This window comes from Phoxinus phoxinus (genome assembly GCF_949152265.1).
Source record: "Phoxinus phoxinus genome assembly, chromosome: 2".
NCBI lineage: Eukaryota > Metazoa > Chordata > Actinopteri > Cypriniformes > Leuciscidae > Phoxinus > Phoxinus phoxinus.
In genome coordinates this window covers 32892798-32918036 of record NC_136877.1, presented here as the reverse complement: position 1 = coordinate 32918036, position 25239 = coordinate 32892798, and the positions used below count along the sequence as shown (strand labels likewise).

Sequence of the window (25239 nt, the reverse complement as noted above, 5' to 3'; positions counted from 1 at the left end):
TCTAAGCCGTACCAAAGTATTCCATTCCGGACGTAGCCACTGTATTCCGCACAGTACAAAAACTGAAAACTAACTTTTTTAAAAGTCACAAAAACAATAAACATTTTAGTAGTATTCTATTGTTCATGCTGTCATTAACTCATAATGTGCATGTAATTGAGACGGGAAAATAATAAAAATAAATAAAAATGGTTATATACACAATATACTGATTGGCTTCATCACTGTCTCCTCTCCACCAGTAAGCTGGTGTGTGGTGTGCGTTCTGGCACAATATGGCTGCCGTCGCATCATCCAAGTGGATGCTGCACATTGGTGGTGGTTGAGGAGATTCCCCCCCTTCTATGTATAGCGCTTTGAGGTCTCAGAAAAAGCGCTATATAAATGTAATGAATTATTATTATTATTATTATTACTATTCTTATATATACACAATTAATACAGCAAGGACACATTAAATTGATCAAAAGTGACAGGAAAGACATTTATATTGTTACAAAACAAAACACGCTGCTCGTTTGAAACTGATCAATTAATCCTAAAAAAAATGTATCACAGTTTTCACAAAAAATATTTAGCAGCACGGTTTTTAACTGATAATAAGAAATTTTTTTGTGAGTACCAAATCATCATAGAATGATTTTTGAAGGAATTTTAAGGCTAAAAAGGATTAACAGTGTAATGAATCCGCCCTATGCCATGACAATCTTAAGATCTGGGACCTGCCAACCACTCTAATGTCCCAGGCAACTTGTGCATGCAAATTCATTTTAGTAAATGAAGCATTAACTAGTTCCTGTTATGAATAAGCTACTACTGCACAGATTCACACATATTTATTTACCCTTAAAGTATCACATTCACACTATAGTCCCGGGGTTTTCAAAGTGGGGGCCCAGGGCCCAGAAGCAAGTAAAAAGAAAAAGAAAAGAAAAAAAAAAAAACGTGAAAATGTTTTATATTATTATGAGAATCGATTAATCGCAATTAATCGAATCCAAAATAAAAGTTTGTGTTTACATAATATATGTGTGTGTGTTGTGTATAATTATTTTGTATATATAAATACATACACATGCATGTATATATTTGAGGAATATTTGCATTTATATACTGCATATATATTTTTATCTAAATATAACTATTTTATATATAAATAACACATTTTTCTTAAATATATACATGCATGTGTGTGTATTTATATATACAAAATAATTATACACAAAACACACACATATATTATGTAAACACAAACTTTTATTTTGGATTCGATTAATCGCGATTAATCGTTTACAGCCCTATAAAATAGCATTATAAGAATTTGTCGCATAACCTATCTGAAAATTATACTTTTAATGCTAATCTTTTAGAGATTAGCCGATTTTATGCCGGTCAAATGCACTCGGGCGCCGCATGATTAACATCGCGCAACATCACCATCACACGTGCACACGGAACGCACATGTAGGAAACCTTGTGAATTACGGCCGTTTCAGACCGCAAGCGCGAGCGGCGTGTATTTTTTCCACCGTGCATGTTAATCAAAGAGTGCATTCACACCGCGAGCAGGAGCGTGAGCAGCAGTGAAGCGCGGGTTTCGCTGCGCTGCTCACGCTCAATTAAAATGAAAGCACACTTTTAATATGCAAATAATGTGCATTTTAGGCACTTTTTGTGTGAAATCATATTTATTTTGTCCGTCTAGTGTGTTTTAACAAGAACTGGAGTAAGCTATGTCAGAAAATAAAATGAAGACTCAAAAATATTTATAGAAAATTTACCCATTTAAACTTTTATTATTCAGTTTGGGTAAAAGTATATGGTGTTTTATAATAAAAAAATATAGAAAATAAATGTGTGTGCTGTAAAGTTGTTAGAAAAATGAAATTGAATCGGCTAAAATCTGTATCGGCAGGTCAAACTCAATGAAAAATCGGAATCGGCCTAGAAAATTGTAATCGGTGCATCTCTATACTCTTTCTGATTGGCTGGTATCAAACACCATCACATAATCTGATGTTCACAGATGTTTTTTTTCTACATTTGCAGTAGTATTGTCGATGGGTTCAATAATACATCCTGCAAAAGGGGGGCCTTGGCCAGAACCAAGTGGTATTTGGGGGGCCTTGTCATGGAAAAGTTTGGGAACCCCTGCTCTAGTCGACTGATTAAATTGTTGCAAGTACCTGTCATTCTCTATAAATATCATATATGAATAAAGTGAATAAAAGGAAAAATATTTCAGTGAGTACTACATAAACTATCACGAAGGGAGGAAAACAGACATGCCTGCTGGTGGGACTCATGCATTGTAGTTTTAGTCATCATAGCTAAATCAAATGCAACCTGGAGTGGCCCAGTCAAAAGTCAATGGACACTATACATACCAAGTGTCTATATATTTCCTCTAAAAACTCAGAGCTAAGCAATCTTACGGTATAGTAGTCTCCCCCAGCAAACTGGTAATATTGAACTCTTTCTGTCATATTTTTAATAAATGTCAATCACAATGAATTATATTATAATATAGTATAATACTTATTTTTAACTGTACTAAACATAACATTTTATATTATATTAAAACCACATTTTGGTTATGAGTTTTAGAAGCTTTAAATATCTTTAGTCTAAAGGTGATGATATCATATCAATATTCAATTGCTTTGTCTTGTTGTGGGACAATTCCTGAAGGTTTAATTTTCTCACAACTTCCATACACTGTGCTGCACCGGAAGTTGTGGTGGCCAATGGGGCTAAATGTGGACGTGATCAGGCACATTCAAATGTTATCAAGTGTCATAAGATGAAAAGACACTGTTTAACAAAGTGCAAAGACTCACCATCGTCAAGCGTAATGTCCTGCAAGCCAATGGTACGGAAAGTGGGCTCTTTATCTTCTGGCTCCTGTTTGATGTTCAGCCTCTCTTCCTGTTGGGTCAGGGGGTGCACCAAAGGACCTGAAGGGGACAACCCAGCCAAAACAGGGCTGCTAGCCTGTGGGGAAGGCTGTCCAGAGAGCGCCATGGGCCCCAAGGGGCTGCTGGATGTAGGAGACGGGGAGGTAGGTGAATGGTAGGGGAGGGAATGGATCTGGGGGGACGAGGGCCCAGAGTGGGGAGATGGCACCATACGAGAGGGAGCACTGGAGGGTGTGGGGCAGGAGGCAGACCGCTGCCCGGCTGGATGGTAAACCATTGGACGCTGCAGCTGTGGGACCTGCTGTCCCAGCGTGTGGGTGGGTGATGGGACCTGCCCTGGAGTGGGGCAGTGGTAGCCTAGAGAGTGAAGGTGAGGGGCAGAGTGGGCCATGACCTGGTTGCTACCTGTACAGGCTGCATGGCTGAGGCTGGGGCCAGACCCTGGCGGCACTCCAGAGGTGGGTGTTGAAGAAGCCGGGCCATACACCATCCCCAAACCCAGGCTGTGACACCCGGACGGATCGGCCTGGAACGGCATCCTCTCGTAGGGCTGTGCGGAGCCCGCAGTCATAGGAAGACTGTGCTGGCCGTTGAAGGACATGTTGTGCTGTATGGGTGGGTAAGATGGCCTGACAGTGGCAGAAGGGCCAGGGTGGAAGGGCATCTGGCATTCGGGAGACGCATTCAGCCCTTGAGCCTGAAGATGGGGCAGGTGGGGAAGAGTTGGGGAGCCCATTGGGGCGCAGGGGGCCTGGAGTGGGTGCAGGCCTGTAGCCAGGCCACGTGGGGAGCTAGACAGAAGGCCGTCTGGTGGGTGGGAGTGCTCTGGGGAGGACAGCGGCTGAGCGCAGACCAAACTGGCAGCATGGACCAGAGGCATAGACATGGGCGGCACAGCATGGGAGTCCAGATCATCCCTATGTTCCTGCTTGACCAGGACTGGAAGGATGGAGAGATGGAGAGAGGGAGAGAGAGGGGGAGAGAGAGAGGGGGGGGGAGAGAGAGAGAGAGAGAGAGAGAGAGAGAGAGAGAGAGAGAGAGAGAGAGAGAGAGAGAGAGAGAGAGAGAGAGAGAGAGAGAGAGAGAGAGAGAGAGTTAAAAAAATACTTGATCATCTTAATAATTATATTGATAATTATTTTGGCAATGTATTTTCAATTATAAAAATTTCCCATCTCTGATCAAACTGACAGCAACATTATATTACAAACATATGTTAAAGAACTATGCTCAGTATAAAAATTGCACATATTTCATTATGATCCAATATTTCCATTAAACTCGCCTCTCCTCTCCTAAATGTGCACACAATGAGTAATAGTAACACAGTCTTCAGTAACCCATTTCCCGATCTGCCATTTCCCTGGCCCGCATGAGTGGGGGATATTTTTACTTGCTGTGGATTCTGCGAGAGCATATGTTGCCTGCTTAAGTGCCATGTAAACCAGTGCTGAATTTGGGAACTTAAGAATGCTGTCTGCCCTCCAGCATAGCTTCAAATGGGAACCAAAATCCAGTTCACAGCCCATACGCTGCTGCAAGGCCATTACTGCAGTAAAACTGTAGTTTCCTGATATGAAGCGCAAGTGGTGACCATGTGTGGGAGAGAGTGTGAATGCATTCGAGTCTGGTGTTACTCCTTGTGTATTTACAATGCACTTGAAAAAAAGCTTAGTTTCAGTTGATAAATTCAACTAATAGCATACATTTCCAGGTGAATTTTGGACCAAAGCTGGTGGATTTGTCTGTAACCAACAAAGAAGCCTCAGACATCCAATGAGGTGGATTACAAACTACTTCCTCGTAGGCCCAACAGCATTCACACTGTATTATGTTTAAATCTGGATTAAGATCTCTGCTCATTGCATCAGACGTCTTATTCATTACCCATGAAAAGTCTGGCTCTACTCTAACAACACAGCACCTCAGCCCTTCCCCCTGCTATGCCACTTTCTCAGTGGGCTGATGCCATGGCAACCACAGTCGCCGTGGCCTGTTCATAATATTGGCTGCCTGTGCTGTCGTCTGATTGGCTGAAACCCTACGCGGGTTAGTGTGGAAAACAGGAAACCCTAATTTGAGTGGGTGCTTTGTGGAGCGGAGAGGGTGGGCGGGAGGCTGGGCCTATCTCGCTCTCTCACTCTCCCTCTCATTTTGTCTTTCTCGATCTCTTTTACAGGTTAGCATGCAACTTGGAGATAGACACAGAAAAAAAAGTTGCTCACGTGTGATTCAATTACGCCAACGCTGTTTTTCGGTTTGACTCACTTTGGGAAATTAATACCAAACCAGCTTAAAGCTATGAGAACCACACACAATTACACTTCATTAGAAACTCTATAAGCCATAATTAGATTTCGCCTTTTACTGCACCCTGGACGTCGGTCTATTCCATCAGATGTATAAATATCAATTTCAAAAGCAGAGCTAATAATGTGATGATGTAATGCATGTCAATTCAACATGTGAGACACATTATTATTGCCATGTGAATCATCAAGCTCATGATTCAACAGACTTATCATAGGGAAAATCTTCCAAAATGCAAAGCAGTTCTGCAGAATATGACTCTTAAGACATATGAAGCCAACGGGAGATGGAAACAGAACGAGAGCATTTAATGAGAATGAGAAAAACAGAAAGACAAAGACATTGAAGGGGTCCAGTTTTTGAGTACCCCAAATTTGCATGCCTCCTGCCACATGTAAATCATGCTGATTCTTTCTTTATGTGTTTTACATGAGCGGTTACCAGGTGCTCAACTGTTACTGGAACAACCTCATCCCTAACCACACTGGTGCACAGTGCAGAGGAACGCTGGCATGATCAAACGGGTGACTATGTTGTGAAAACCCACATGTGTGCCATTCTTGTTACTGTTAGGTGAAGTTAGCAACAAAACAATTTTGCATGAAGGCCAGACTCAGACACAATCCAATGCTTAATGTAATGTGGACATTAAGTCGCATTTGTCATAAATTATGAATCAATATACTTTTATATTGCCTTTTCTTGTTTATACTAAGATGTACCAATTGATCAATTTTATTTTGTCTTTTTTTTAACTGTAAAATGTAACCACAATTACAAAAACATATTGAGCTAATTTTTAACAGTGCTGTACTGAGTAAAATACAACCTGAACCTGTGAGGCATTTAGGATCTATGAAGTAAATTAATACTTTTATTCAGTAAAAATACATTATTTTGACCATGAGTGACAGTAAAGAGTTTGACTCTTGTATAAAAGATTTCCATTTCAAATAAATGCTGTTCTTTTGAACTTTCCAGTCATCTAGAATCCAGAAAAAGTGTTGAAGACTGAAGCAATGGAATAAATTACATTTTAAAACTAAATAAAATAATTAATACATATATATATATATATATATATATATATATATATATATATATATATATATATATATATATATATATAAAAATCACAATGATACTTTTTCCTGTATGTATGATCAAATATATGCAGTCTTTGTGAGCATAAGAGATGTCTTTAAAAAAAAAAAGCATTTAAAAAAACTCTTCCCAACCCCAAACTTTAAAACGGTAGTCTAAATCCTTTTCTATGAGGCCATAAAAGTACATGAGATTGCTTAGTTAAGAGCAGCACATAGTTGAGTAATATTCTGAGCTAGTGTTGTAATGTGCTGTCTAATACAAACCTGGCAGATAGGTAAAGCGGTGTGACTGACTCCTTTTCCGTTTGCCATTGCACACGTAGAACTGCACCTGCACAGCTGAAGTGACCGTCTTACTGTGATAAGGAGGCACCTCCACCACAATGCTTGACTACAGATGGAGACATGAAACATAACTTTACTAAACAACACATCATGGATGTCTGAGGCAAACCTCTCAAAGTTGATCCACAGAAGAATACAAAGTTCAAATAGTTCATTTTACATTTTACATTTTACAATGTCCTCAAATCTATAGTGTGTTTAACTGAACTAAAACCTGAAATTCCCCTCTGTCTTCTAAATGTTTAAGACAGAAACGAAAGACTGAAAAAGGGTATGTAGACACATGTCTGTGCTTTTGTTGGCAAATATTTTTTGTGAAAAGACATGTAAAAAGGAAAGCATTCACTTACTCCTTGACTCTTTTCTCTGATGATCTTCGCCTCCACCTCCCACTGCGGTCTTCCATCTGAAGAAAGAAAAGCGTTAGCTGCATACACAGAAACAACATATTAGGTCAGCTAGCATACACAAGAACTGTGTGCCAATATTTGCCCCTCAAATTTAGGTAACTTGACCCTCTCATCATTACTGCCCAACCATCACCATGTCTTCCAGCAGTCCTCTGAAACTTTCAAGATCTAGGTTACAAATAGCTAATCAGTAATAGGAAGCTTTACTCCTGCATGTTTCTACAGGTGCTCCTGCACAGTGAGAAGCTTGAAAAATTGTGCCTTACCTTTAGAATAATAAAATGATTAATTGAATTTGCTTGCAAACGATAAGCCTTTTTCCACAAAGGGAAAGAGACTCAATTGCTCGAATAGATCAAAATGTCAGCTATAAGCAGGGACTGCGTACAGCAATGACCTGACCATGAAAACAAATGTTATATTAAAATACTCCCAAGAAAGAGGGCTAGAAAAGCTGGAGCTTTATTAGCAGGGTGAGTTCTTCACAGTGGGCTACTCAAGAGCCTCTTTAATGAAAATCAGATCAGTCTTACTCTGTTTGCCCTTTGCTGACAGGAACAGAGAAGACTCTTAGGCCCCTAACAGGTAATGATGTCCTTTATAAGGCCGTCAGAGTCTAAGAGAGATGTGTGGAGTAACTTTATTTATTGTTAAATCATTGCAAGATGCGTAGAATAGATTTATTCATTGCACAACACCTCCACGTGCTGCCCGCGGAGAGGCGCAGGATCTCTCGGAAACATGCTGTCATCTAATTTTTCCTTTGACACAACGCTAATCAACTGCGCAGATGTCTTACAGACAGAAAATAAAGGCCAAGGGACCAGCCGACTGGTTAAGACTGATCCTGATCCTGGAAGGGAAAACGGTCACTTCATGGATCATAAATTACATTAACTGCATGGCACAGGTCTGATTTACACACTTAAACACATTTCCAGCTTTGAAGTTTGTGCTTGACATGACTCTAACATGGGACAAACAGCAGTATACTCCCAAGAATGTCTGAAAAACTGGGAATACATAAGTTAAAAAAACTTAACCCCCCCCCCCCCCAACATTTTTTTCAAAGGGGTAATGTAGTGGTAGACGTGTAGTGTTTGAGGACTGAAGATACCACAGTGAGAAGTTTCATTATCACCTGGTGCATTACACTCCAGAGACTGCTGTTTACACAAGGTTACTGTGTAGAGTCTCAACTCCCCTCTGTGTCAAAAGGCATTTTGTTAATATGAGAATGACCTTGGACGCCTCTAACTTCAGCAGTAGTAGTACAGCAGCACATGTTGACATTCACCGGACACCAGAGAGGGCCCCACATGAGGGCAGGTTCAAACAGGAACGAGACTCCAAGAACACACATTCGCTGTCCTAATTCTTCAGCTCAGAAACACTGCTGTTCTGTTATTACTAGTGTGATAAACAAACTCACAAAAAAAAATTCTGGCAAAATCATACAAAGCCTTTATGTGTCATTATGTGGAATTAAATTTCCTGCTGGCAAGCGAAAACTAGTCTCAATTGAAACAGATGGTTAATGTAACTCTTCAATAATAATTTCCTGATTCATTAATTATAAAAACTTTTTTTTGTTAGCTTCCCTGGGTCAGATTTTTTTTCCATAGAAAAAACTCAATTGCCCTTACTATTTATTATCTGCCATATATATTATGTCACTGTAACTAAAACAAATGAATTAATGTTTAAGGACTATAGGGGGAAAAGGGTGTTAACCCTGTAAAGTCTGATATCTGAAATAATAATAATAATAAAACAAATTCTATAGTTTATTGAACCTTTATTCAAAATAGAAAAAAAATAGAATACAATAAATAGACTTTTGGCTCATATAGTATGATAGAGCAAAATATGGAGCTCATACTCTAGGAAGAAAAAACACTTTTATCAAGGCCAATACCGGTACTATCATTTGTAGACTATGGATGAACTATCCTTTAAAATTTATTTTTATTCCTGAATACGAGGGCAATACAACTTCTGCTATCCAGTTCTGTGGTTGGTTTACTTCTCTACATTTCTATCCATTCACCAAATCAAAAATAAGTTACAAAGTCTCAGAACCACCACATGGGCTGCTCCGTTAGAAACTACCAATAATCCAATAATCATTAAATTCGATTAGAAACAATGTGTCAAATTTAGACCTAAAAATGATCAGTCCCCTTCTTCTCATATGTCCTGCTTTGTTCCCTACTGCTAGAGTGGCCCCGAGGGACGAACGTCTCTCAGATGGATGGCTCCGTGCCAGTCTCGAAAAAGACTTCTCCCTATATTTTGGAGTGAATTGTGGATATCATTTTATGAATTCCAGACTTGGTCAACTCTTAACCAGAGATCTTAGACAACATTTTGCTTATAGATTCAGCATGGGTTATTATTGGAGCAACGAAAAAAGTCTCAGTCTTAACCAGACGGCTCTTAAGAACACTGCATCAATGTGTGGCATGTTACCATGAATAATACAAAAACTTCACTCTATACTAAATTAGTTTAAGGGTGCACAGAGTAAATTTCTTATTAAAAAGTTTTACACACAAAAAAAAAAAAGAATAATACTTTTTAAAAATATATTTAAAAATTATGTACACGCACATTAGATAACACATCCATGTTAAGAAAACATGACCAGCTCAATACTACTCATTTTATCTCACTTGTTATATTTTTAATGGCTTATTGCAAATAGGGCATCAGTATTAGACATCAGTAACCAACAGTTTGCTGCCAGGTCGGTATAAAGTCCAAGACCAGTGTTATATTACTGAGTGCTCCTTTAACAACATATAAGATTTCAAACACAACTACAGAACACATTCTTGCAAATCACACAGATACTACTTGATGAGCTCCTGCTCAAAAAGATATGAACGTTTCCCCCAGAGCTGCTAAAGGCCAGATGTGAGAGCTAAATTTCCATCCTACTTGTTAAAGCAACCCAGGACTTTCCATTTTTATACAATGCAACAAAAGCATGGGTAATCACCATATAGATTGCCTAGAGGGGTTGCCACTTCACAGGGAGCCAATTAGAGGATAGGTAAGTTCCAAAGGGTGTCTCTCTGAATCAGTCTGTTGGGTTAGTACAGCCCTGTGTGTTTATGTGTAAACTCTTATTGATTGAGTCAGTGTGTCATTGTCTCTAAACTAGAAACACACACACACACACACACACACACACACACACACACACACACACACACACACACACACACACACACACACACACACACACACACACACACACACACACACACACACACACACACACACACACACACACACACACACACACACACACACACACACACACACACACACACACACACACACACACACACACACACACACACACACACACACACACACACACACACACACACACACACGGCAGGCCAAGACTCGTATTCCCAGAATGCCTTTCATTCATTGCCTTCATCTGAGGCAGGTCCTAACTTGTGTTTAATTACTTACAAACGAGTGCGTCCATGAGTGATGGAAATGGAAAAAGAGAAGTGTTGCTTATCAAAGAATTTCAAAAAGAGCACACAAATGATGCAGGAAAGAGTCAGGGAAAAATTATGTTCTACTATGCTAGTTATAAAGAGTAATAGAGTTTGAGAGAAAATAAATAAATAAACAAACAAATAAAGAAGGAAGGAAGGAAGGAAGTAAAAAGAGGCAGTCTCTGAAGGCTCTGTTGAGTGTGTAAAAAGTCTATTTCAACAAAAATCCATACAGACAGAGCGCTGCTGAGGCTTATGACAGTCTAACCCCAAAAAGTCTGTCTAATAAAGCCTCTTGAAAGCACAGTAACTAAAAGCTGAGGCTTCAGACTGATGGCCACATGGTAGGCATATGTGTCAAATAGGAGAGAAAGAGCAACAGTTGAGCTTTAGTCACTTATCAGGCAGACATAACTAGTGATATTCAAAACTAAATAGATTGAAAACGGACTGCTACTCCGGTGGTTTGCCTGAATGACTAGTTGACTATTCAGTCCTTAGTAAACCATTAAAAAATCAGGATGGTTTCAGGTTGATCTGACCCCGAATTCATTTCTTGGCCGTGTTCACTTCACATTGTATTTCACTAAGTTTTAAAAACACTTGTGGTAACACTTTAAAAGGTATTATTTTCTTAATATATTTATTTTTTACGTTTTTGCCTTTATTGCGATAGGACAGTACAGAGAACTGACAGGAAGCGAATGGGAGAGAGGGGGGACAGAATCGGGAAATGTCCGCAAGCCGGGACTCAAACTCAGGTCACCTCAAGCGCAACACGACAACATGTTGGACAGCTATTGGTACTGACATTATAAAAATATTCTTAATGCATAAATGACACATTGTAATACACCTTTTAATAAAAGAATGTTGTATGTGTGACAGTTATGAATAGTAAAAAAAAAAAAAAAAACTATACTAGATAAAACAGTGCATTGTGTGATTAGATGTGAGTGTTAGATTGTCATGTTTACAACTTTAAAGGGCCCCTATTATGGATTTTTGAAAATGACCTTTCATGTAGTGTGTAACAGCTCGAAGTGAATGAAAACATCCTGCAATGTTTTAAATCTGAAAGTGCACTGTATATAAAGTAAGAGTCGACTCTGAGTCAATGAAATTAATAGTTTTTCAAACGAGTCATAAGCTGTTTCGTTGTGACGTCAACACGAAACATTAGCATATTGCCCGCCCACTTATTGCGCGCGCAGACACCAGGGAAAACTTGAAACCCCGAACACTGCCGCTGATTCCTGTGGATACTGGACAGCATTATGTCGAGGAGATGCTGTGCTCTACACTGTGAAGGTAAAGCCAGTTTTTTTTTTTCACTGCCCAAGGACGAGCATGTGAAGAATCAGTGGTTAAAATTCATCTTTACCATGATACTACAGCAGTATAATCCTAAAATTTTGCTGTGTTCCCTTTATTTTACTGACGACTTCTCAAATCTCAGAGTTCAATGCAGAATTCGCAAGCCACTTGCTCTTGAAAGATGGTGTTCAAAATACTTAGTTTTGAGTACCTCTGAAATACCTCTGCTGATCAGCTGTGGGCCACTATTACACAAAACTGTGTCTATTAATGCAGATTGTCGTTCTCACTACTTTGAGGAAAGATTAAGCATGGAGCAAGATTTGTTTTACCACTGTTTATGTTACATCAGTCATGCTAGAGCTCGGCTAATGTATACATGCACTGTTATTGCTACAGTTTCCACATGTTCACCGCAATATATTAGAAAAATACTTGGTAAATAAATTGGTATACGGTAAGTAAAATAATCGGTTTGTTGATGGACATGCACTTGCTGAGCTAATGCTGAGGAATTAGTTGCAACATTTCATAATGTACCTCAAACTGAGTAGTGTATCACTGAGAAACGTCCTGCTCGAGTCGTCCTTCCGATGGAGGTTCGGGTTTAACAACTAGTTCTTCTAGTGTTTCATCATCGGACTCACGCTCAGATTGATATGGTAAAATCGACGTCATTGTTTGTTACTGTGTTTATTTTACGGTGTAGGAAGCCTCATGCACGCAGAGCTGACGTTGTTATGGCAATGGGAGTTTTTGTTTTCGATGCGCACTGTACGCGGTAAACCAATCACAACAGGCTGAGCTGTCTGGCCAATCAGAGCAGAGTAGCTCACGGAAAGGAGGGATTTAGAGAGATTGATTTATCTGGCGAGTCGTTTGAGAATCATTGAAAATCTAGTGATGTGCAAATGTATATTATGAGAAAATTAAACCGTTTTTTTGACCTTTGATGCATGTAAACCTGTTGTAGGAGACTCCAAAACAACATTAGGAAACTTTAAAATAGCATAATAGGGGACCTTTAAAGCATATTGTGCAGAGATGGCAAAAGCTGGCCCATGATGACCTTTTATTCGGTCCACCATGACATGTCAGAAGTGGGTGGGGAAAAAAGTAAAAAAATAAATAAAAAAAACATGCCATTAAAGCATATCTTCATTTCTAATTTTCCTTTTTCTTTTTAACATTTATTTTGCATCGAAATGTTTGGAATATAAGAGAAATGTACATTTTAATAATAAAATTAATAATATAGTTGCATATAATGCAGCTTTTGCTTTCATCCCATGGCCCTCGATAAAGTTAGATTTTTGGCTCTTCTTAGTAAAACATTTTGGTTACCTGAATTAAAACTAGTTCAGTCATTTGAACAAATTTTTTATGAAACAGATTAATTAATCAAATTAGGTAGTTGATTAGTAGCTGACTGCAGCCTTACAAAAACATTAAAGTGGTAAATTCTGTATTATGTTAATTGTGTACAGATGGCATTGTAACACAATATACGTATTACACTCCTTAAAGGTGTAACAATATAAAGGTAAGGATTTTTAAATGTACAGCTTTGCTTGAACCAACTTATGAAACCATGTGTGCATATTATTATACACATTATACACAATGTAAGAATATGTTTTAAATGCATTATACTGTATACACAGACTTCAGTGCAATCAATAAATAGTTATAGATAAGAAGAAAAAAAAGGTCCTTAATATGGTACAACACACAGAGTTTGTCTGGCATTCAGTAAGCTATTAGTTGCTTTGTCTTGGATCCAGCAAGCGATCAGCAGTGTGCCTACAGCCAGAGCAACCATGCTGACTTCTGAATCATCCTTACAGCAGATGCTGAGGACTACAGGTGAGCTCCAGAACATCAGTGTCATGCCACTATACCGCCAACCATAAATATAGCCTCGATGTGTGTGTGTGGACAGAGCGACAGAAAGTAAGGAGGGAAAAACAGGCAAGTTTATAAGCATAAGGTAATGAGGGTATGTATTTGTGCACAATGCCTTTGCACCAATGGTGTGCGTTTATGGGTTGAGCGTGTGTGGATGTAGGAGTGTGTATAGTGCATTTCTGTTTATGTCTATGCGTGTACGGAGTGAACGCTTGCTTGAGTGCAGTGGTGTTTGTGTGTGTAGGTGTGTTCATGCTGAACTGCACTAACACATATACACACACACACAATGTCCCCAGAGGAGAAGGGAAATCGTGGGAGGTCAAGATGCTGATAATGTGAAGATAAAACACTCTGGGTTGAATTCCACTCTCAAATGAGAAGTGAGAAATTGACACTCCCTCACATTTTACCCGTCACTCCAGTTTCCCAAGGCTATACATACTTTAACTATAAACCACCTGATCTTGATGTTTTCAACAATAAGGCTGGTTTAGTTTCACTATGACAGAGATTAGTGCAGTTATAACTGTGACCCTTGAGGATAAGACAGGTGAGGAGTAATATTTGCTCACAGTGAATGATGAAGACATTAATAGTGCATAATCAGCTGTGCTTGCAGAGCTTGCAGCAACCTGCTAAAAGGAATTAGTACTAGCCAAACTCAAGTAACGATACTAAGTGGAGGGATCTAATATCACTCTAAAAGGGGTTAATTTTGATATAATGACCTGCTGACTGAACATTATCCAGTTTAGTACAGAGCTACTTGCCAAATAAATAGATAAAAAAATCGAAATAAAAAAATGGGTATGAAATATTGATTTGACTTGTATAAAGTGAGGAAAAAGTATGCAAGAAGAGAGAGACTCGGGAGATATGAAACTGGCATAGCTATGTAACTATGTAAATTGTTTCCCTGAAATAATTATTTAATATATAAGGGAATATAAGGAAATGCATTTTTTAATTAATAAAAAATATTAAATAAAAAGGACTGATTAAGTATCCCTGAGAGCCTTATAAAAAGCAAAAACATTACATGAAGAAAAAGGAAAAAGTGGCTAAAACTCCCATATAAAATAGCACTTGAACCTCATTGGTAGGAGTATTCGTACCTGGACCTTTCTCCAGAAAAATGACCTTTGACTCAGGGAAGAAGTTGGAGCCAGTGATAACCATTTCCTCTCCTCCACTCACTGGGAAGCTGCTAATACTGGCCTTCTCCACCTGAGGTAACTCCTGTGCTGAGCGTTGGGCTATTTAATCACAAATACAGATAAGACAGTCAAATTTACAGAGAGAATATTTTCTTAAATATATGTTTGTGTAGGAAACGTACAGCACTCCACTGGTATTGAAGCAGCCTGCAGTGAGACCACTTTTCCATTAGGTTGTGGGATGTGAACCCGGAACACCACGCGGACACGGGTGTTTTTTCGTCCAATATCAGTCTCTCCTTTTCTCAGCTCGATGTCAGAGTTCCTCAACTTCAAGATTCCAGCACAGTCAATACTGAAAAATACAGCATAAGAAAGCACGTCAAGAAGGAGTATCCATGTATAGTATTAAACAAAGTTGCTTGACTTCTAATCAATTCAAGTCACTTTCTGCATTTATACTCTTCTCATGTAGTTAATAATTGACTGATAACAAACAAATGGGTATATTTGCATACCCAATTCAATTGTACTTTAAAAGCTGGCATAGAAATAAAAGTTCAAGCTGTACTCATTAAACAATGGAAGAGTTTATTGGTGTTTTCAATCATAAATTACGTTATACATGCTTTTGAAGTTTCTATATAAGCATATTAGAATGATTTCTGAAGGATCATGTGACACTTAGGACTGGAGTAACTGTTGCTGAAAATTCAGCTTTGTCATTTAAAAAATGTAATTAAAAAGAAAGCTATTTTAATTGGAATAATATTTTACAATATTACTGTTTTTACTGTATTTCTGATTAAATATATATGTATATTATTGATGAGTTTAAGAGATTAAGAGAGAAAAAACTGAAAATCTTACTGACCGCAAACTTTTGAACTGTTGTATATGAGAGTGTTGATGTATAGGTTTTGCTCTACTTGTGAAGGACAACTATTTGAAAATGTCTCCACTTACCGGTATGGTAGGTGTTCTAATGGTTTAAGACTAAACCGGCTAAATTATGTTTTAATCCAAATCCAATAATATCAGAAGCAGAAAGGTGTAGTACATATTATTTCAGTATGAAAAAAACATAGGTCATCGTGAATATGGCTTCTAGAGTTTGTGTGCATTTCACTACATTGTGAATATCAAATTTCAAAGGATAATAAAACCTAAAATCACCTACATTGTGGGGTGCAGCCAATGGTCCCCACAAAGACAATAACTTTATAATTCTGTACTAAATAATGAAAATATAAAAATGCAAACAAAAAATTTGTGAGGGTTAGGTTTAGCAATAGGTAGGTTAGGGGATAAACAACATTATTAGGCCAGAATAAAAGCAAAATATGTCAAATGGAAAGTCTATAGAAAAATAGAAAAACAAATGTGCATGTGTATGTGTGAGAGAGATTAAGAGAGAATCAAGGTTGATGTTGAAGTGAAGAAGTGCTGGCAGGTACCTGGCAGACATATTGTTTTCAGGAAGGAGAGGAATCTCGAGAACCTTTGTGCTGGTGATGACAATTTCCTGGCTTGCCGTGGCGACAGTTTTTCCTGTGATGCGGTGAACCTGGTAGAATGCGTGCGGCCTCAAATAACGGTCATCCGCTGTCCCGATGAACATCTGCAGGTTCACTGGCTTCTCACTGTAGCCAACGAGCTGTTAAAAAAAAGTGAAGAAATTATTAAATGACCCCACTCGTGATTTTTCACCAACTTTTGTTAGTCAGTATATTTTCTTTAATAATTTAAAAGACAATGGAAAAGTCCTATGTGCTTTTTGTCGAGGGAATCAGGGTGATGGTAACTTCCGGGTTGGCCTGCAAAATTACATCATCCCTTGAGCCCTTTATAGCCGAACTCTTATATTTTTTTACAGGCTGTATTCATCTATTCATCTAAAGGCACTGGACATTCAACCAGGTCAAACTGGCAAATATTCTCCATTTGTATCACAATCATTTCCACCCCAAAGCATTTCCATCCGAAGGACCCTGTATATATGCAATTACTTCCCAAATACTCATCCATGCACATTAACATCAGACGTTAGCCCACTTTTTCCAAGACGAATCTAAAACACACTGTAACGACTAATTAAAATCCAGACATGAACATAAAAACAAGTTTTTGAGCCACGAGCCACAAAAAAAACACCAAAATCAAATTGAAGGAAAATAAATAAATGAGTGGGTAGAAAAGGTGAGAAAAGAAAAACAAAACCATGAAAGACTTTCAATTTTTGCTGCTGAAATAGTATAAACAAGACTTATGGAAATAGGGAAGTGAAAAACCCATTAAAATGTGATTCATTAGAAGTAACACATCATTTTGAGGTCGTTGAAGTTAGAAGTAACACATCATTCTGAGGTTGTTGAAGTTACAGAACAAAAAGCTTTTACAGAAGCGTTTTTCTTCCTGGTGCTGCATACCAGGGTGTCCAACGCAAACCTCCAGTGAGGCAGCGCAATGCCACATCCAGCAGTTTGTACGTATGACCTGCCAATAAGCTTCCCAGACAGGTGAGGAGTTCACAAACAGAAGGGAGCTTTTCCACTGACATGCATGTGTGGGTGGGTGTTACTTAGGTTGAGCACACAGGCTCCTAACAATTTCTCTAATGTTGAAATGTTATGCTTGGCAAACAATGATCCAATGTAGTGAAAGAGAGAGAGAAACTGGGAATGAGAGAGAGAGAGAGAGAGAGAGAGATACACTGATCCAATGTAGTGAAAGAGAGAGAGAAACTGGGAATGAGAGAGAGAGAGAGAGAGAGAGAGAGAGAGAGAGAGAGAGAGAGAGAGAGAGAGAGAGAGAGAGAGAGAGAGAGAGAGAGAGAGAGAGAGAGAGAGAGAGAGAGAAAAAATTAAAATGTCTGTGGATATAAAATATACAGATATGACCCATCACAGGTAATGGAAGGACCAAGCCAACCACACCAACACAATAATGAGAAAAACATGATTCACATTTAAACTGACGGGTCTTGAGAACATAGCCAGACATTTGTGGATAGAGGAAAAAGAAATAGACGTTGGGAAAAGAGACTCAGGGAACAACGGAAGACTTGGATTGTAGTTCATGTAGTTCCCAGGACAGCTTGGCTTTATTACACTTGGAGACATGCATAACTAAAAAAAATATTAAACCAAAAGGGTATGCTTTGTTTCAAAATATTTATGGTAACTTTTTACAATAAGTTTCTATATGTTAAGATTAATAATTAACATGAAATAACAATAAAAAAGAACCCTTTAGTATTTATTAAGTATTTATTAGGTAAGGTATAAAAGTACATTCAGCTGATTGTTATTGCAGAATAAACCCCTACAGGATGATTAGGACTTGGATCAAGTTGGTTTATTTTGAGATAACAACTGGCTGGATGTGCATTATCTTACGTATTACACACTACTTCCCACTTTAGTAAATAGTTGGACACAAAATATTGATTTTTGTTGGAAGTATTTTATTGGCTCACTAAACGCAAAGCTTCCGCGAAGAAATCAGTTGCTATTAAGCAACTTTTAACCAACTAAGCCAAGACGACTATCACGTTCAAACTAGACAAACATTTAAGGGATAAAGTACAGTCATACCACTTATCAAAGCTTTTAACCGCAAAAGAAATTATGGGGACAAGAGATATAGATATGCAACGGTTTTGAAATCTTACCCGTTTATTCGTTTATTATCTAATAAACTATTACAGTGAGTGTACAAAACAATCTTCTTGGTAAGAAGATGAACACAGCAACAATATTAGGGGCCGTTCACAAAGAATGCATTTTTCCATTTCGCAATTCATGACACAGCAATATAAAAATGTGGCGCTCAAGTTAAAAGTAGTTCAAACTTTTTAAAAACATGTCTCTAGACCTAGCGCTATTTTCCCATTCCATGGTCTATGTCTCTTGTGTATGAGATGCGTACCTGCGTCTGTTCAGTGTCTCTCTCTATTAACAATGAAGCAGTGAGTTTAATTACTTCAAAATAGCGATGTAACCACCTCGTTGCTGAGAAATATAATGTAGCATAAAATTGTATTACTAAAAGACACGGCAGTGTTGATAAGGTTCTGTGCGTGCGCAGCGCGACCTCTGCTCGCTGTGTGCGAGTGACATACGCATGTGCGCACCAATGAAAGCAGCGCATTAATATGATTCAACTGACTACCTATGCATTAAACAGTTTTATTGCACACCTTCCAGCCAATCAGAATAGAGTATTCAGACAGACCACGGTATAAATTAACATTAACAAATTTATTTTTTGGGGGAAAAAGTTTTTTTTTTTTTATTAGTTTTTTTTAATTAACAATAAACTAGATTAAAAAAAAAAAATAGATGGCAGAACTATAGAAAAAAAAAGTTTACTATTTCTAAAAAACGTGGAATGGCACATTATTGGTCACTTTTCTTCATGAAACTTTTGCCTCGTCCTTCTATTAAATGCTTTTCCATCGAGCAATGTTGTTTCTGTGAGTGCAGTGAACTCTGCGAGGTGAACAATCCCCGGCAGACAGAGACTTGCAGGCAATGGGAGATTCAGGAGCAGAGGCCATGTTTATGCTCCAAGACCTGAAAAAGGTGAAGAGCTCAACTGAAATGAACCATGACCCCGCCAACACCACATGCTTGAAGGATTTATTTCAGTGGTGAGAGTGAACCACCCCAGGTAACAGCTCCAAACCCAACTGGACAATTCATTTTCATTGTGTACGCAAAAAAACAAGCCTGTGTTGCATGTGTGAATCTGCATGAAACTGGCTTCCAGTTGAATACACTCCAATCAAAAATGTATGGTCAGTAAAAAGGTTTCATGTTATGAAAGAAGTATCTCATGCTCACAAACCCTGCATTTATTTGACCAAAAATACAATAACGGTAATATTGTAAAATATTATACAATTTAAAATAATGTTTTTCTATTTGAATATATTTTAAATATACTGTACAGTGTGCAAGATAGATCTAAATAGTGCATCATCTCAATCAACCAAACCCTTTGCAAACTCTGGAGAACATCAAAAAGTGAATTTTCTATTTAACGATGGTATGATATGATTTAAATCAACATGAAACCACATTCACAACATATTTTACTTCAAAATGTATTTCTCACTGAGTAAAACAAAATATTCAATACATATTCAATACTCAAATAGGAACTGACTGGATCCTGAAGAGTGGATGTTCCATAGCACAATGGAGCCCGTACATTTTGATCAAAAATGGCCAAACATTTCTGTTAGAAATAAAGTGCACTGATGATGAATCATGCAATATAGGACTGAGAACATGTATTATTAAAGTAAACAGTGTCAATTTTGATTTCATGTTTATTTTAAGTTAACCAAATTCATTTATTTTGATCTGGAACGCTATAAAAAGAAGTATCCCAAACCCCTAATGGTCAGTATGATGCATTATAATGTAAAATCACTTTACAGGATGATATATCAGTCCGTGAACATTTATGACTTTTGGAAATTCCATGAACATGTTGCAGCCTCAGCAAAGTTTCAGAGCGCTGCTTCAGTTTCAAGACATTTAGAGCAGCTACAAGGCGCCACATCCTCAAGAAGTTTCTGAAGGCCTGCGGCTCAGCCTCTGTTGCTGACTTCAGCACGACCCCTGCACTCTTTCTCTCTCTCGTTCAGTCATTTCCATTCAGAATAGATTGCCAACCACCCTCATTCCCTCCATTAAGTCAAAATAATTACAGCTGATCTCCTTTTGTATTTGCCACATGTTTGTGAAAGAAGTCTCTTATGCTCACCAGGGTACATTTAATAATTAAGATGTATTAAGAAAAATGTATTAAGAAAAAATACAGTTAAAACCGTATTATTGCTGTTTTCTGTTTGATATCATTTTTAATTTTTTATAATTTTTTGCAGTTTATTCCTGTAATGTCAAAGCTGAATTTTCAGCATCTTTACTCTAATCTTCAGTGTCACATGATCCTTCAGAAATCATTCTAATATGCTGATTTGCTGCTCAAGAAACATTTATTATTATCCATGTTGAAGACAGTTGTGCTGCTTAATATTTTAGTGGAAACCCAATTGTTTTCTACTTTCTGAAGGTAGCACATGTGTTAAGAGTTTTGTGGATCCACTGTCTGCAAGGAACGGGAAGTAATTTGTGTTTTGTACGACATCACTTTGTGAAGTGGCTACATTCATGCTCTATTACCACTTTTTTTCCCTTCTTTTAATCCTGAAGAAAAGCTTAGAGAGGTGGCCGTGTGCTGAGAGGGAAAAACACAAAACAGGAGGGGACTACAGAAAACAAGCTTTAAAACCTGGAGTCTTGAATGGGTTGATGTGCCATATTTTCAAACACAAGCAGCTACAGACAACATTCTCTCATTCATCCTCTCGTCATCGACAGGCCTGAAGAGATCCACAGTGTGTGTTTGTGTGAGATTTCACAAGACGACTGTCCCTGCGCTGCTATCCTCCCTGCCCTGACACTGGTTATATTAAACTGCTGACATTAAGAAAAGTCACATGTCCCATTGCTGAAATAAAGCTAGCAGGGGCAAAAATAGCCTCCCTGGGTTGCCTTTCATATTGAAGACTAAAAGATTTCTCATTCTGACTGTTTCTCATTGCATTCCCAGGCTGAAACACAGAATCAGGTGGTCTTAAAAACAGCAGGAAGACACAGTCTAGCGTACAACAAAAGCATGTGTAGCACATGTTTTGGTGTAGCACGTTTTGTGCTGTTGGCTGCATGTTTCATCGTGCCTCAACTCCCTTCATACACCCTTTACACTTTGAACTTCCCTTAAAGCTTCATGTCTCATTCCCCTATTTCTCTTCAATCTCTATCTCCACTCCTCCCTCTTTCTCCATCTCTCTCTCTATCTTTCTCCTTCCAACCCGCTGCTGGCAAGTTGTTTCCCTGTGTTGCTCTGTGGTTGCTATGGTGAAGGCCAGCCGGTTCGTGTGTGTGCATGCACGAGTATGATTGAGATTGAGTGTGTGTGTGTGTGTGTGTGTGTGTGTGTGTGGGTAAACCCGAGCCTAAGGGGGTGGGGAGGAGACTCAAGGTCACACAAACACACTCTCACTCAAAAACACACACACACACACAGTGACCTCTTGCCCCAAAACGTGGATTAGCGCTGACATACTCTCTGTGCTTACTGGACACAGTAAGAGTCTGTTCACGATGCAGTGTTTACACAACATATGCCTGTGTGTGTGTGTGTGTGTGCGTGTGTGTGTGTGTGTGTGTGTGTGTGTGTGTGTGAGAGAGAGAGAGAGAGAGAGAGAGAGAGAGATAAATAGAGGTATACACACAGAAAGCACTCAGACCCAGGAGGCTGGGTAACCTGTTGTTTAAATAAGGTCAATACACATTCTCTCTGTCTCTCTCACACACACACACACATACACACACACGCACGCACACGCACACAATGTGTAAAAAGCTACACTAGGATTCCCACACAAACACGTCAAGATATAAACATTCGTATAGAGGGAGTACAGCATTTACCATGGTGTGTACCTCTCTCACCCCCTCCGCTGGCACTGTGCTGTGTCCTACCCTTCACTCTTCAATCCACATCAGATACAGCCTCAGGCTACTGTACAACAAAAGCACTGCACTCATGAGGGTATACAGACAACAGGGTTGCTCCCCAGGAAAACAACAACACAAATGTCTCTGGTCAGCACAGAAAAATCACCCACCTTGAGATCTGAGGGTCACCAAGGTCAGCCATTTTGTTTTTCTGTTATCTGATACTGAGCCATGTTGCACAAAACAATAAAGCTAATATCTTTGGGAAAACATTAATTGACAGACTATTCAGGATTAAATTGTTTTACCACAGATATGATTTTGAGTTTGTAAAAGTTGCTCCGACTTTTACTTGCCCTATCGAAATTGCTAGAAAAGTTTATTTTTTCATTAGAGTGTCTGCCAAATGCATAATTTAAATGTTATGTTTGATTTACAATCTTTTTTCTAAAAAAAAAAAGAATAATAATAATTCTTCCCAAATATTTTCCAAGAAACACAAGAACAACTTTTTTTATGGAGCTAAATTTCACCTACAGGAATTACATTGGTAACCCATAACCAGAATGGCGAAAAGTTCCCTGCTTAGTGTCTGACAGGCTGATCATCCCTACAGGCTTGTAAGGGCAAAGTTAGAGCCTCCTCAGCCTGTCAGGCATGAAGCAGGTGATTTTCTACAATGGGCAAGTTCAGAATGGTACTCCCAACTCAAAAGAAACATTTAGACAAGTGCTCAACAAAAACAGTGGCTTTGCATTTCTGCTTTTAATAACCTCTCCAGCACAATTGCCATTAGGCATCTTCTCTGTGGTAATTGACAGCCTGCAACAGATGCTCTCAGTAGAGTTAACCTAGAATATTCCTTTACCATCATCCTTTTAAAAACAGGGTAATTTATTTTTCATAAAGCTGATTTCCACCATCTGTGTTGATTCCACTTAGCCTTTTTTATCCACATAAAAGCTCTGGGTGAAAGGTGCAAGTGACTTTCCAGATCCTACGGCATATGTAAACTCTGCTGCCCTTTGTGAGCGTCTCTGTGTTTAACAGTTCAATTGTGATCTTTCACTCACATACTTACATTAAGGAAAGTCTAAGTCAGATGGGTTCAGAAGAACTTCTGTCTCCACCAAAATGTGTGCTGATTTTGGTTAACAACGAACCCAGCGAGACACGAGCAAGGTTTGTAGGGCATTACACAGCATTCCTCGTAGATCTCTGAACTGTGAATTAGCCCAGTCCAAACACTAGCAGTAAACACTGTCACTTTGTTTTGCTGGTGTTTGTCTGGCTACTGTACACTGCAATCCGCAGCCTTCTGTTATGGCAGCTTGACTTACACACAACTGATAGAAACACTTACACACGTTTCTCGATTTCACCGGAAATCATGTCTCTGATTTCTCACACAATAATTGGAGTGGTAAAGTATGTGTTTCTGGTTGTAACATTAGACTGCTTTTGCACCTGTAAAGCAAATTTCATGACCTTCTCTTAACCTTGCTGCAACAACTAATCGATACAATCGCTTACAAACGATAATAAAAATACTCGACAACGGATCCAGTTATCAATTAGTTACCTATGCATGGAAACCATCCACGAGTCACTTAGCTTTACAGTAGTGAATAACACATTTCTTTGGACAAAACGCATATGTAAAATAGCGGAGGAGGACACAGAGCGAGCTGCTGTGGGGAAAGGTGCCTGACCCAAGTTATCTGAAACATGAGAATGTTTGTATTAAAGCGGTACCTTACCGTTGGCAAAATAGGCTTTCAGTAAAACTGGGCTGTCATAGGACTAGGATGCAAGACTTTTGCTGACAAATAAACATGAATTTCTCAGTCCAGAGAATGAGTAAACATGGTTCATTTCATGTTACCGACATTTTAACAATACTGTAAAGGGGGTTGAAAATAAGCAGTTAAGTTTGATGCGCTTCAAACTAAAGCATAAGCGTTTACTGTCTTGCCCTGTCGTACTTTGAGAAATGCATGTGGTGTTTAATGCTTTTGAGACAAGTTTTCCTCAATACATAACATTTTACTGTTATATCCTTATCTGTAAACTAAGTCCAAGTCCTGCGAGTATTTCCATTTTGCATATTCCGACTATAAGTGAGTCTCCGTTAAACTACACAGACTTCCATGACCAAGCGTCGTCAGTGCGTGTATCTGCATCAAACAGACGGAGCGTAGTAGAACAGAAGTGCAATAATTCTGGCTTGCTAAAATATTTCTTGTAAAAAAAAATGAAGTATAGGTTTAAAATTCTACATGCAACACAAATAATCATTTTTATGATAGCAGTAAAGGGATTGTTATTGGAATAGCCTATAGTGTAATACGTAATTACAGCGTTCAGATGATTTAATCTTTTATTAAATATGAGCTGTTTTTACAAGGTTTGCTCAGATCGATATCTACACTATTTAACAACAATAACTTTTAAATAGTCAATTTTCTGTTCAGATTAAAATAATGGATGCAACCCTAGCTGAAGGTGAAGTATCCAGTCAGATCATCCACACAGAAACACTCATTAACATTCACTTACACCCGTCTCATTTTAGTATTATTAGGCTATATACTATTATAGTATTTATATAGCTTTTATTTTCATATATATTTAGCTTTCTTTTTTCATGTTTTTTTGTTGTTGTAGTTTTTGTTGTTTTGTTTTGTTGTGCTTTTGTAATTT

At 38.4% G+C, this 25239-nt stretch overlaps 1 protein-coding gene across 2 annotated transcripts in view; it reads right to left on the bottom strand.

Moving 5' to 3' along the window:
- The window catches only part of nfatc3a (nuclear factor of activated T cells 3a), a 78946-nt gene that overhangs the window by 9665 nt on the left and 44042 nt on the right, over window positions 1-25239 (bottom strand). For both annotated transcript variants that reach the window (XM_079587377.1, XM_079587378.1), the window contains exons 4-9: window positions 16456-16655; window positions 15181-15353; window positions 14957-15097; window positions 7030-7085; window positions 6599-6725; window positions 2841-3857 (exon numbers count right to left, since the gene is read on the bottom strand). In XM_079587377.1, the coding sequence (XP_079443503.1) occupies window positions 2841-3857; window positions 6599-6725; window positions 7030-7085; window positions 14957-15097; window positions 15181-15353; window positions 16456-16655 (1714 nt within the window). The remainder of the gene's footprint in view (window positions 1-2840; window positions 3858-6598; window positions 6726-7029; window positions 7086-14956; window positions 15098-15180; window positions 15354-16455; window positions 16656-25239) is intronic.